Source organism: Helianthus annuus, chromosome 8 (genome assembly GCF_002127325.2).
Source record: "Helianthus annuus cultivar XRQ/B chromosome 8, HanXRQr2.0-SUNRISE, whole genome shotgun sequence".
Lineage (NCBI taxonomy): Eukaryota > Viridiplantae > Streptophyta > Magnoliopsida > Asterales > Asteraceae > Helianthus > Helianthus annuus.
In genome coordinates this window covers 32416199-32430486 of record NC_035440.2, presented here as the reverse complement: position 1 = coordinate 32430486, position 14288 = coordinate 32416199, and the positions used below count along the sequence as shown (strand labels likewise).

General features: G+C 37.1%; 1 protein-coding gene across 2 annotated transcripts; it reads left to right on the top strand.

The window, feature by feature from the left end:
* The first annotated feature begins 3300 nt into the window (after window positions 1-3300).
* LOC110916691 (WAT1-related protein At2g39510) lies at window positions 3301-11407 on the top strand. 2 transcript variants are annotated; one of them, XM_022161379.2, is made up of 9 exons: window positions 3301-3563; window positions 3643-3705; window positions 3792-3908; window positions 5990-6233; window positions 6699-6860; window positions 7265-7416; window positions 8543-8694; window positions 10374-10440; window positions 11241-11407. In XM_022161379.2, the coding sequence occupies exons 1-8, from the start codon at window positions 3364-3366 to the stop codon at window positions 10424-10426; spliced, it is 1143 nt and encodes a 380-aa protein (XP_022017071.1). In that variant the 5' UTR covers window positions 3301-3363; the 3' UTR covers window positions 10427-10440; window positions 11241-11407. The 2 variants fall into 2 exon arrangements, with proteins under 2 accessions (XP_022017071.1, XP_022017072.1); XM_022161380.2 differs by lacking the exons at window positions 10374-10440; window positions 11241-11407 and adding an exon at window positions 8797-8978.
* The last annotated feature ends 2881 nt before the right edge of the window (window positions 11408-14288 follow it).

Here is a 14288-nt window from a genome sequence, read left to right as displayed (position 1 = left end):
TTTAACAAAACTATTGAAACAAACATTCACAGAACTACCATCTTTACCTATGAAATATAGACCACTATCTTGACTACCAGTCACCAGGATTTTCCTTGACTTGGAATCCTGTAGCATACAACTATTTTTATTAAACACCACATTAATGTTATTATCTTTTGCAAGCCTATGTACAGACAAAAGATTTACATGATACCCTGGGACATAAAACAATCTTTTAATATAATATTATTCATTAGTTTTATGTCACCAATTTTTAAAACCATAACACTAGTACCATTTGGATGACCAACTTTAAGATCAAATTCAGACACATCAACTATGTTAAACATATCTTTATCTCTATTCACCATGTGTTGACTTGCCCCAGAGTCAACTATCCAAGTAAAAACACCTCCAAAAAACATAGAACTTGAACAACTAACACTATTGTTAACAAAAAAAGACTCACCTCCTACATTTGTTGACTCCACATCAGCAGTTGACACATTTGCAGATTTTTCACCAACTAAACTTAATATCTTTGCTATCTGCTCTGCTGTAAAAGGTGAACCAGAAACAGAAGTACTAGTAGCATTTGATTTACCAGTTACTTACTGAGGTTTTACCAGACATATTATTAGACCTCTTTTTAAAGTTTGGAGGATAACCAATTAACTCAAAACACCTATCAACAGTATGACCTATCATATTGCAGTGTGTACATTTTAAACTAGGATTAGGTCCTCTTTGATTAGGTGCTTTCCTTCTAGACTCAAAAGACTGATTTGACTTAGAGGCAAAAGACACATTTTGTCCTTTTGACCCACTACTGGACATCCTGTGTGATTCCTCCCTTGAAACCACAGAAAAAGCAACCTTGACAGATGGAAAGACTTCTCTGGTTAATAGATTTGTTCTTACTGGTTGATAAACATCATCTAACCCCATAAGAAACTGCATTAATTTGATTAACATTGAAAAATCATTGTAATCTTTTGCTGCTTTACAAGAACATGTGGGCAGTTTGAGCATAGCATCAAACTGTTTCCACATAGTGGTCAGTCTATTGTAATAACCTGCCACAGTAGAACCATTTTGAGAAATACAATTAATTTTTTTAAACAAATCATAAACCACAGAACCATCTATCTTGTCATAGGTTTCTTTTAGATCCTCCCAAACCTCTGAAGCAAGAGTAGAAAAAACTTGACCTAAAAACAGATCCTCAGAAACAGAGTTCAAAAGCCAGGTTAACACCACAGAATTACACCTATCCCACTGACTAGCAAGCACATGATCCTCTGTGGATCTTTCACATTTCCCATTAACAAAACCAAACTTATTCTTGGCTTCTAAAGCCAATTTCATAGAAGTAGACCATACAAAATAATTCTCAGTACCCTTTAGCTTAACACTAACAATAGTTAAGGCACTAGAATCACTAGGATGAAGATACAAAGGATCTCCAATATCTAACTTGCTTATCAATGTCTGAGACGTACTAGCATTTGGATCAGCATCACCCATGATAACAAACAAGATTCAGAAAGAATCACAACACAACAAGTAGACAGAACAGATTCACAAACAGATAATCAATCAAGACAGAAACACAATACCCTAAGGCGAAGCTGTATCAGTGTCAGATTTCAGGTTCATCACTTATAGTGCCTGAACAGGTCTTAATACAGGAGCCAAACCCTAAGAAGTATTAACACAAAAAAACAATCAAAGAAAGCCAATCAACAAACAACAAAGGTGCCGGTCCTCACTACCCCGACTTCAACTAAATCAACCAACAAAGCAAAAAACTAACTAAACAGAAGAAGAAAGATCTCACAGTGGGTGCAATTTCTTCAAACAATATGAATACTGTAACCTTCTAGGGTTACAGTTCATACAATAGCTAACAATATAAACTGGTCAGTTTGCTCTGAATCCTTCTAGGGTTTCAGAGACCAACACAGCCTTCACACAAATCCCAAGAACAATATCAAGATCCACACCGTCACACTCCCAAGACTAGAAGAACCACAGATCTACAAAATCAGACAACAATCAGTACAAACCAACAGTAGATCTAACAACGGAAGACTTAGATCTGCGATATAGACCCTGAAATGCTCTGATACCATGTAAAATGGTATGGATCTACATCAATCACAGCAGAAATATAACAAACACCAGAAATAGTGACAAAACTTGTGACAAAACTTTTATTGATTATCCAACCCAGAAAATATCCCAACCAAAACCCTAGATCTCAAACTTATGAGATCTATATGAAATACAATACAAGTTCAACAGATTAGTAAAATCTCTTGAACATAACAGAAATACAAACAAAGTAAAAACAGAAACTGAGATCAACAAGATCTCTGATACAACCACGATCTCAACACTGAGATCTATAACCCTGGATGATGAAGATCTTCAACTCCAGATGAACCCAGATGAACAATCCAGATGAACACCACAAGAACGGATATACAGAGAAGTGATAGTGAAACCCTAACAAATATCTAGAAGTGAACCGACTTCACTCTCTCTCCTCTATTATATAGCTGGTAACAATGATACAATACATCCAGCCCCATGAACTTTACAACAATGCACATAAAGCCCCTGAAGTTTCACTTTAACCCTTGAGCCCAACACGCTTGTAACAACCGAGTCCAACAGACCCAACAGACTTGTAACAACTTCAAGATACCTGTTAATAGTCCATTAAACACATAACATACAAGCCCAATATTATGTTTATAGTATGAATTATAAACATGTAACGTTTTCAACAAATGGTTTTGTTTTATTAAATCTTTTTTCGTTTTTTTTTTTCATCCGATCAAGGCACATATAAACAATAACGTTAAAAAAGCTAGTCATTAATCTTGAAATGGTAATTAAGTAAGTGCTGGTATAAAAATAATCACTTCATTACTCATTTCCCTTACCAATCAAATTCAAATGGACAAATAGTGGAGAATCTTAGTGGAAAACCTCACAAATCCTCACTTTGTGAAGTGCCTGATTATTTAAAGAAACAATCATTTAGGTCAACGACTTTCAATTTAGCAAACAACAAACGATTTGACTTTGGCAGTCAAATTTCATATAGTTTGATCAAAGATTGACATCAAAATATAGGCCAAACCTGAAATCAACAATTGCTATAAACATATTTCATCACAGAATTTCATCCAATATAAATCAGTTTTCCCAAAATAAGACAACATTTACACATACCGAAATAGAGGACTAGTTCTTCTGATATAATGATATGCTGAAAGACATACTTTTTAAACATTTAGAGAAAGACCTTGTGTATAAATACCACTAAAAACCATTACAATATCAAAGAGAATATAACCTGAAACCACCATGTCTAAAGAGTGGTTTAAGAGGGCATATGTCTGTACCAAGCCTTTTATGCTGATGATTTTCTTGCAAACTTCGTATGCTGTAAACGGCTTAGTTGTCAAGTCTGCCCTAAACAAAGGCTTAAATCATTACACTTTTGCTGTTTACCGTAACGCGATTGCTGCTCTCTTCTTTGGTCCTTTTGCGTTCTTCCTTGAAAGGTCTGTTTCTTCATGTCATATGAATCTATAGTTTTCTTTGTTATCAGTTTTTTATTAGTGTTTTTTTTGGTGCTAACAGGAAAGTTAGGCCAAAGATGACGATTTCAATCTTCCTGAAGATCTTGTTAATGGGATTACTAGAGTAAGTATTCAGTATTCTATGTTGTTATTTCAAAAATGGAGGAGAAAAGAGAACACTAGAAACTCATGGTGGATTTTGTATAACAGGCCAGTGATAGACCAGAACTTGTACTTTGCTGGAATGAAACTTACAACTGCAACTTTCGCGGCAGCCATGTGCAACATTGTTCCAGCCATTACCTTTGTTATGGCTTGGATTCTAAGGTATTTTTTTGCTTATCAACTTGTTTTGTTGCTTTATATAAAACTTCGGTTTACTTATATTCTGTCACAGCTAGAGACGGCATATATGTTTATTGACCAACACTAAACCAACCCAACAAGTCATTTTTTAGCCTTTTTTAGAGATGATATTGACATTCTTGGTGTGATTCACCATTGGGTGGCTCCATTTTTGGTGGAGTTCACGGTGATGATTCATCAAATAGATAGAGGTGTGATCAAGGGTGGGGGTCAGGGGATGGGTCTATAATTTGTGTAGTGGGTAGTTTTTTAGTATATGTATACACATATATAGCATTTCATCATATACCGTTTTTGCGTGCGAATGACACATAAATCCACGCGGTGGCAAATTCGTAAATAGACTAAGTACGCTATAACAAAACTGTTGTCGAGTAATAATAATAATTATGCTACGACTTAAAATTATCATAATTTTGTAAGTTTAGCACAACTTTGTTGAAGAGTAATTATCAATAAAATCAAGTAGACTAATAAGACTATGCTACATATATAGGGTCTGTTTAGTATGTGGTAATGGAATGGATAAGTGAATGAAATGGACGAGGTAATGAAATGAACAAAGGAATTAAATGAACCAGTACCAATCCATGTCCTTGTTTGGTTACCATGTAGGTGGGAACGAATGATTACATCGTGTTGTTTGGTAGGCAGGAAAAGACGAAAGAATAAAATCGGCGATGGATGGCGGCGATCGTGGCGGCGGCGGCGGCGGTGGTGTCTCGGCGTTGGTGGCGTGGGCGGCGGGTGTTGGCGGCAGAGGAGGGTGGTGGTGGCGGTGGTCAGTGACGGCGACGGTGGGTGGCGGCGGCGTGAGGTAGTTAGCGTTGGCGCCGGTGGTCGGTGGCGATTGAGGCGCCACTGGTGGGTAGCGGTGGTCGGTGGTGGTGGCAGGTGGTGGCCCCAGTGGTCAGTGGCGGAGGGTGGCGGAGGCGATGGTGGTTTTCGGCGGTGGTCAGCAGTTGGTGTTGATGGCAGTGGCGGGTGGCGGCGTCAGTGGTGGGTGGCGATAGTTGGTGGTGGTAGCCGGTTGTGGCTGAGGTTGGTGGTGCGGTGGTCGGCTGTGGCCGGTTGTGGAGGGTGACAACGACTCGGGGTGGAGGTAGCGGTTGTCGGCGGCGACGACGGTTGGTGGCAGTAGTGAAGGGTGGTGATGGTGGTTGGTAGTGTTGATGATGAAGGGTGTGAGGGAATGGAATGGAAAAAAAAACAAGAGAGAACAGGAGTTGTGGATGAAATGAATTTGAGTGAATGGAATATCTTATGTGATGGTGATTCTATTACCTTGACCAATCAAACAAATGTTTTTTCATTCCCTTGTAATAGTCCATTCCATTCGATCCGCCTCTCATTCCTGCGTACCAAACACTACCATAATGTTTGGATTAAATGCCAATATGATTTTGTGTGTAAATTTTATGAAGGGAAGGATAAATCTAGACGGTGGCATTATTCGTAATTATTTTAAATAGAGTAATCACACTATAACAAATTGTAAATCTAGGCGGTGGCATTTTCTGTTGATAAATAAAAAAAAAAAAAAAGAAAAATTAAAGGTGGTAGTAATATATCATTTGATTATACATGTTTTTCGTGTTTATTGATTTTCTTATCCTCGATGCTCTTACTAAGCCAGGTTAGATTTGACTTTGTGCATGGGTTTTGGACAACAGAAAATATGTTCAACTACATGGATAAAAGCTTATATTTCATCTTGAATCAGCCTATAAATTATTTCAATCACATATAACATAACATAGCAGCATAGTATTAACATATATATGTCCCTAAACTACAGTAAGTTAATTTTCCCTGTCATTATGTTTAAGTCACTCAAATTCTTTTCTACCAATAAAGTCCTTGAACTAATTCCGCGAGTTGTATTAACTGATAGAAACCAAATTGAATATTTGTCAACTCTATACTATATGCATTCAAAATTCGAATTTTCGAAAACATCAAGGGAATGGCCAAATCTCTAGCCCTTTAATTAGAAGTTGATATTTTCAGTTGATATATATATTTTTTTAATATTTTGATAGACTTGAGATGGTGAAGATGAAGAGTATACATAGCCAAGGGAAGATCATAGGTACACTAGTGACGGTTGGAGGAGCCATGATAATGACACTAATAACAGGCCCTGCATTTCAATTTCCATGGACAAATCACCATACTGTTCATCATCAAACTTCCGTTAACGTTGTCAATACTCAAGACCAGATTAAAGGATCTGTCATGATCGCCTTGAGTTGTTTTTCTTTGGCAAGTTTTGTCATTGTTCAAGTAAGTTTTCCATTCAAAATTCAATCTTGTTTCAAGGAATTAATGAATCAAACTAGAAAAAAAGTAGTATGTGTTGGTATTTGACGCAGAGGGGAAGCACAAACTTATAAAAGAGCTAACTCTTGCTAGGAAATGTATGTTAATGAATTAATAAAACATTAAGAGAAATTTCAATTTGAGAGGCATTTTAAAACCTTCAAATATTAAAATTGACAATTAAATATTGAAATTAAAGACAAAAATAAGCACGAAATTAAGACAGACAAAATGAATGATTTCAAAATTCTTAGAATTTGGGGGATATCTTCATTGTTGAAAGTGAAACTCCAAATTATGGGATTAGCGTCCCATAGTTGAGCCAAACCGCTTATGGTTGTTTGCCGAATGGTCCAACTCGTTTGGACTTTCCTGTCTACTGCTTATGAGAAGATTCTAATTTTCTTTATTTCTTTGGTGCAAACAAAGGCACTTACATTGAAGTCCTACCCGGCTGAGCTCTCTCTCACTGCGCTCGTGTGTATGATTGGCACATTGGAAGGCTCCGTACTTACTATGGTGGCTGAGAGGGCCAATGCCTCAATATGGTCGATTAACTGGGACATCAAACTATTTGCGGCAATTTACAGTGTAAGGAAAAATAGTAGTCTTTTGAAATGTTGAAACAGGTTTTCGAAAACTAAATGGAATAGGATTTCAGAGGTGCACATAATTGGTTTTATACTGCACATTCATAAGTATATAGAAATAAGTTTGTTATCCATTTTTTAGCGATGATTTTTGGCACTAATATAAGTGTGGACTTTTTTTAATCTGGTTTTCCACATTTTTAATATTAAATGCAAAGATTTAAATTCTCATGACACATTTCTCGGTACATATTTTCCATGAATACACCACAAAAATGTGAAGAATTGATCGAGTTACTTATTACAAACTAACATGTTCTAAACTATTGGCGTTAGGCAATTAGCTATGTGTTATTTTTTTTTTCTTATTTCTAACAATTTATTTTTGGTATGGTGTCTTTATAGGGAATACTTTGCTCTGGATGTGCATATTACATTTCTGGAGTTGTAATGCAGGAGAGAGGACCAGTTTTTGTAACCGCGTTCAATCCTCTTGGGATGGTTATTACCGCCGTTTTGGGGTCTTTCATTTTATCCGAGAAAATGAACTTGGGAAGGTACATCACTACCTCGATCAGTTGATCACTAGCTTACGCAGTTACATATTTCTATTAATCTATGATCGATCAGTCGATCACTAGCTTTCGCAGTTACATGTTTCTATTAATCTATGAGATTTATACATATTAAGATAATATCTATTAGCTGAATGACAAATAGTTCAAAACATAAGAGCCCAAAACAAGTTAGTATTATACGAAGTTGATCAGCTGAACTTAATCGAATTGAAGCTCATGTAGTCATGTAAAATGGAAGATAAGATCAAGAACCGATAACTTCACTTTCAAAACCATATATGTGTTGACATTTTTCTTCTTTATATATTAAGCATAGTAGACATATTATTCCAACTGTTTGGGCTTCAAATTTTTAGCATGTTTTAATAAACATAATATAATATTTTTTTTTTGGAGTTATTCATGCACTCGATTTGTTAAACCTCTTCGAGCCAAACTCGATCGAGACCTGGCATATGTTAAGAAAGGAAGCAAGCGCTTGCATCATATTTGATCTTAGCATATATAGCTACCACGATCCAATCGACTCAAGTCTTATTTTTTGGCTTGTTTTTGCAACATAAGATTACACTGAGAAACTGTATTGTTGTTCTTGAGATGAATGCAACATCATGGCGTCCAAGGGCATGGGCAAGGGCAAGGTAGGTGGCTGTCCAAGACCACTTTCCCGATGGCCCAAAAACTTGTAATTTTTAAGTTTTTATATATTCTATATGTATATTTATTTTAAAAAACAAAATACTATAAAAATTAAAACCCAATAATATTTACGACACAAAATGATTTTCAAACCCATTAACCTATCTAGTTTTAACCCATTTAAACCAATTTTTTTCTAACCCCACTAACCATATGTAACTCAATAAAAACTTAAAAATTTAAACCTAATTAAATAATAATCGCTATTTTTTGGTACTGGTGGAAAAGGTGAAAGGTATAGGCCGAACATCGATTTCATTCTCAAGGGCCCATTATTTCTAGACTCTAGTTGCACGTCCCTGAATTCACAGGGACGGCCCTAAGCATGATCATGTATATTCAACAGTATTTAGGCCCCTCGTTTTGTGGAAAAAAAAAATTCTGAGATTTCCAAATTTTGTAATAGTGTTCTTGGAGCGGTAGTTATAGTCGTGGGCTTATATTTGGTTCTATGGGGCAAGAGCAAGGATCAAAATCAACAAGATCAAAAGGCATCAATAAATCAACAACACTGTGATGGCAAGACACTGATGTTACAACACAATGTCGTTGAATCTGGTGAGAAAACATCTAGTCATGATCTTGAATCTGTTTAAGGAAGACCATGTAGTATATGTTTCTTTTGTTTACCGATCATGTTTTATTGTTTCATATATATAGGAAATGCACACAAGGTCATCATGATTAATGACTCGTATTAGAAAAATGATGATACAAGAAAAGAAAAAGATAAAGAGGCTATCTAATGAACCATGACATACAAACAATATCACTACAAAACAAAAGAGTATCACGTTCAACCCATTCTCGGTGAAGGTGGTTCATAACGGAAATTTGTAAATGATAATCCATCGCAAAATATAAGTTATTTACCAAGGGGCTACCGACGTCACAATCAACGAAAACGTTTACGACATAGTCTTTTAATATCTTTCTACATATAACATACGGATTCATTAGCGGAAACAACGTAGTCCTTTAATATCCTTTCTACATATCACACGTGGATTTGTTAGCTGCAGATTAACGACATATCGCTTAAGTTTAATGCATGTAACGGAAATAAAAAATAACTTACATTTTCTAGATTTACAAAAATTATAAAACCTACAACTATTAAAAGTATGTCATAAACCAATTTAATTCTAATTAGAATAAAGTTATTTAAAATATATTTGTACACAAATTTTCTTTTAAAAAAGAGTAAGGTACATTTTATGTCCCTGGTTTATACTCATTGTCAAATACAGATACTATTTGAAAAAACGACTATTCTAGTCCTTGTGGTTGTCAATTGGAATTAATAACATCTCTTCTAACAGAATTCGTCGGTCAACCGTTAGTTGACTAGTGATATGTCCGAAATACCCTTGTTGTAACATCCCGAAAATACAAATCTTAAATTGCAATTAGGTTGCAAATAAATTAGTAAAGACACTAACCTAGTTAGATGATGACCTTATGAGTAGTTAAGAGTTAAAACAAATAAAGAATGAAAGTTGGAGGGCCAAAAGTGTTAAAATGAAAACTAATATTAATAAAACAAAATAAATTAAACTCAAACACACTTGTCTATGTGTTGTTGAGATCGATCAGAGCAGGGGGCGAACCCAAGCTCCCCAAAACCCTAGTTTCTTGCTAAAACCTCCAAATTGAAGGATCAAATCAAGTCCAAAACGAAAATCGAGCATAGATTACTGATCCCCATTGCAAGGAGATCATAAGGTATGTAAAATTTGATGAAAATTCTCTACTTGAAATTCTCATGAATTTGGGGAAATTCGAAATTTGATGATGCATGATTGTTATTTGGATAGGATAGGAATGATATAGTGTCTAGGAGTAAAATCTAGACAACAACAAGTGAAATCATGTCTAAATTCTGGAAATTTCATGAATACATTGAAGGTCATTCATGGGTTTTGTGAGAAAATGATGAACACTATGGTTTAAAAGGCTATTCTAGTGTAAATTGATTCATAGAAACTGATTTCTGAAAAATATGATGTTTAATTCTATATGTGATAGCTCAATTAATGTTAATCGAGGCTAAGTGACAAGCCATGAATTAGAATATAAAAGATATAAAATTCTGCCCTTTTTGTGTTCGTAGAAATGCCTCAAAGAAGGCTTGAAACTGAAATTTAAAGTTCAAACGCATAATTGTGATGTTTAGGCAAATTATGCGACATATGATTGAAAAGGAGTTCTAAACGTATCATGATTGAACTCTATAGGAAAAGATACCGGAGCGTCGAGTGGACAAGCCAGTGGCGACTTGCGTTTGTAGGGCGTGCATTGAAGGTATGTAACTTAACTCGTTACATTAAATGAATTGTTGTTAAACTATATGTAATCGCATTGTAGTATAAAAGTTGTGTTAATTATAGCGATCATGATCACTACTTAAATACATAGGATTAGAGTTAGCAAGAAACCGCTTGGTAGTCATCAAATTGGAGGATTCCATAAGATGAGCCAACGGGTCGGATAATGGTAAATTAACTAGTAACGAGTTAATTTAATAAGTAACATGGACGGTAACAATCACAAAGGCATGAAACCATAAGTTTGGTAGTGAAGTGCTGGTGATAATAAACCCCGGAAGTTTGGGTAAAAAGCACCTTATGTTACTATTAAAGAAGTAGCAAAACAAGGGTAATTAGAATGGGTCGAATAATTACATAAGTGATCTTTAGTCGTTCGTTCCGTAAACTAAATTTTCGGACCCGCAATCATTGTAGGTACGTTCGTAACGAATTTACAGACGTATAGGAATAAGAATCACCTAAAACGGACTTACGAGTCAAAAGTTATGGTCATTTGAAGTTAAAAATCTGAATTTCCGGAGCTGGCAGCAAGTGCAGGTCACAAACCTGCACCTGCTGGAAAACCGTCTCCCCCGCGCCACGCGACAGGATCACTTGGATCCGGCGCGACATGCGGGAGCTGTCGCGACTCGCGACAAAATGCAGGGTACCTGGCGCGACACGCGACAGGATCGATTTTGAAATTTTATTTTATTTTTCATGATTCGATGTCGGAACTTGTTTATATGTACTATATCAATGTCAAAACTAACATTTTAGTGGTTTTGACCTTAGGTGACAAAGGGGATCTTACGGATGGCGGTCAAGCAAGTTTTGAAGAACCGAACACAACTTTAGAAGCTTCCGCGATTTCATAACTTTGTTAAACAATGTTTTTATTTCTTTTGAGTGTAAACAACTTGCTAATCATGTCATGAATGTTTTAACTAGTCGGTAGTTGACTAGTTTTTGATTACTTAGAACTTTGTTTTGGTAACTATGTTTAAATTTAGACACCTTTTATATAAATCGTATGAATTTTTATTAAATTCAAGTAGTAATTAGACGGGTGTTACAAGTTGGTAATCAGAGCTTAAGGTTGTCAACAAATTATTCGGTTCAAGGTTGATCGATCATCCGGTAAGAATTAATTTATTATTTTAGTAGATTATATCTTAGGTAAGAAATGAGATGCGAATTAATATGCATGGGAAGAGCGTGTTAACACACTCAAACCCGGAAAGTGCACCAAATGTGAACGGTTAAAGCAAGTTAGGAACTTGGCTAAGCCGAAACAAATAAAGAAATGTTATAAATGAAATGTTTAACGTTTAATGTAAACATTTCAGTTTGAAGATGTCGGAAAGAAACGATGATGATCTGGTGCAGACAAGCACCGAACAAATGATAGAGATAATTGCCGAAGAAGTGGGGAAGGCAATTGAAGGTAGTCTATCCGGGTTTATAGACAAATTTCAAAACACGGTGTTGTCACTTGTCGAAGAACGAGTCAAAAGGTTGGAGGATAGTGTCAACCTTATGAAACAGAAATCAGGAGAACGTAAAGGGTGTTCATACAAAGAATTTATGGCGTGTAAACTGCCAATCTACAACGGGGAGGTTGACCCGATAATTTGCCAAAGATGGTTGGGCGACATTGAAGGGGTGTTTGAAAGGACCCATTGTGACGAAAGTGACTTTGTTGCTTACGGAACGGGTCAGTTGAGAAGGAAAGCCAAAGATTGGTGGGATAATAAAAAGAATGAAATAGGGGCCGAAGCGGCGAGGGCCATGAAATGGGAGGAGTTTAAGACGCCGTTTCTTAAACATCATAGTCCTAAAGCGGTCATTAATAGAATCAAGGAAGAATTCATGCAACTTAGGCACAAGGGCGAGACCATAGACAAGATTACGGCTACGTTTATGGATAAGATGAAGTTTTGTAATGAATTGGTGACGAATGAAGAACATAAGATATACTACTAGTATAACATGTTGAGCACCGAGTATAGGGAGTTTATGACTCCTTCAAAATAGGAGACCCTTACCGAAATCATTAACGTTGCTCGGGAACGGGAAATCAAGTTAAAGAAACAAGTCGAAAGGGGCGAGCGAAGGGCACAGGATGTGAACCCAAGCCCTACAAAGAAAGCTCGAACTGTGGAATCGGGAAAGAAGGTGGATGCTAAAGGTGGGTCGCCAAGTTGTAAGGTGTGTTGGAAATGGCACAAGGGAGAGTGTCGGTTCAAAGACAAACCGTGCCCCATATGTAGTAAAACGGGGCACACGGCGTCTTTATGCCCGGGTAAAGTCTCAGTTTGCTACAAATGTTATCAGCCCGACTTAGTTGGAAGGAGAGACGTTAAAGAATCTTTCAGCAGAAGCTCCAAAGGCGAAGGCTAGATCCTTCCAACTTACCGCGGCTGAAGCAAAGACAGAACCCGATGTGGTCTCAGGTATATTCACGATTAACTCAATTCCTGCACGTGTATTGTTTGATACGGGTGCGAATAAATCCTTTATTTCGCATGGATTTATTCGACATCCTCCATTTGTATTGACGAAATTATCTGTGCCCTTAGAAGTTGAAATAGGGGCAACAAAATTTTTATAGTTTGTGATATTTGTCGAGGCTGCAAATTAAGCATCGATAATGAAGAATACTTGATAGACCTAATCCCGATGTCAATGGGGGAGTTTCAAGTAGTCATTGGGATGGACTGGCTATCTCAGCACCAGGCAAAGGTCGTGTGTTTTCATAAGGAGATAAAGCTAACATCTCCGAGCGGGAAACACGTCACTATCTATCGTGAAAAAGGAGGTAACCCCATAATATGCTCGATGTTGAAAGCTCACAAGCTTATGAAGCAAGGATGCAAGGCATTTATGATATACGCGAATGAGCCCGAGAAAGAATCACTGAAGATTGAAAATGTACCGGTAGTATGGGACTACGAAGATGTGTTTCCGGAAGATTTACCGGGGATACCGCCCGAACGGGAAATAGAGTTCGGAATCGAATTGATCCCGGGTGCAAAACCCATAGCTAAAGCACTGTACCGACTCGCGTCGTCGGAATTACAAGAATTGATGTCACAAATTCAAGACCTGCTCGACAAAGGATTCATAAGGCCGAGTGTGTCTCCTTGGGGCGCACCGGTACTATTCGTGAAAAAGAAAGACAGAAGCATGCGCATATGTATCGATTACCGGGAGTTAAACAAACTCACGGAAAAGAATCGATACCCGCTTCCGAGAATAGACGATCTATTCGACCAATTACAAGGTGCGACTTGGTTTTCAAAAATTGACCTTAGATCGGGGTATCACCAACTAAAGGTCAAGGAGGAAGATGTGCCGAAGACGGCCTTCCGCACGCGATACGGACATTACGAATTCCTCGTGATGTCATTTGGGCTGACAAATGCACCCGCGGCTTTCATGGACCTCATGAACCGGGTTTGCAAGCCAATGCTGGATAAATCAGTCATCGTGTTTATCGATGATATTTTGGTGTATTCAAAAAGTGAAGCTGAGCATGCACACCACTTACAAGAGGTGTTAGAGACACTTAGACGAGAAAGGTTGTATGCAAAATTATCTAAGTGCGCCTTTTGGTTACGAGAGGTGCAATTCCTCAGCCACATCATAAGTGTCGATGGAATATTGGTAGATCCGTCAAAGATCGAGGCTGTGTCGAAATGGAATTCCCCGAAGAACCCTTCGGAAATTAGAAGTTTCTTAGGGCTTGCGGGATACTATAGGAGATTCATTCAAGATTTCTCCAAGTTTGCGTCGCCACTAACAAAGTTAACCCGAAAGGAGGAAAAGTTCATTTGGGGT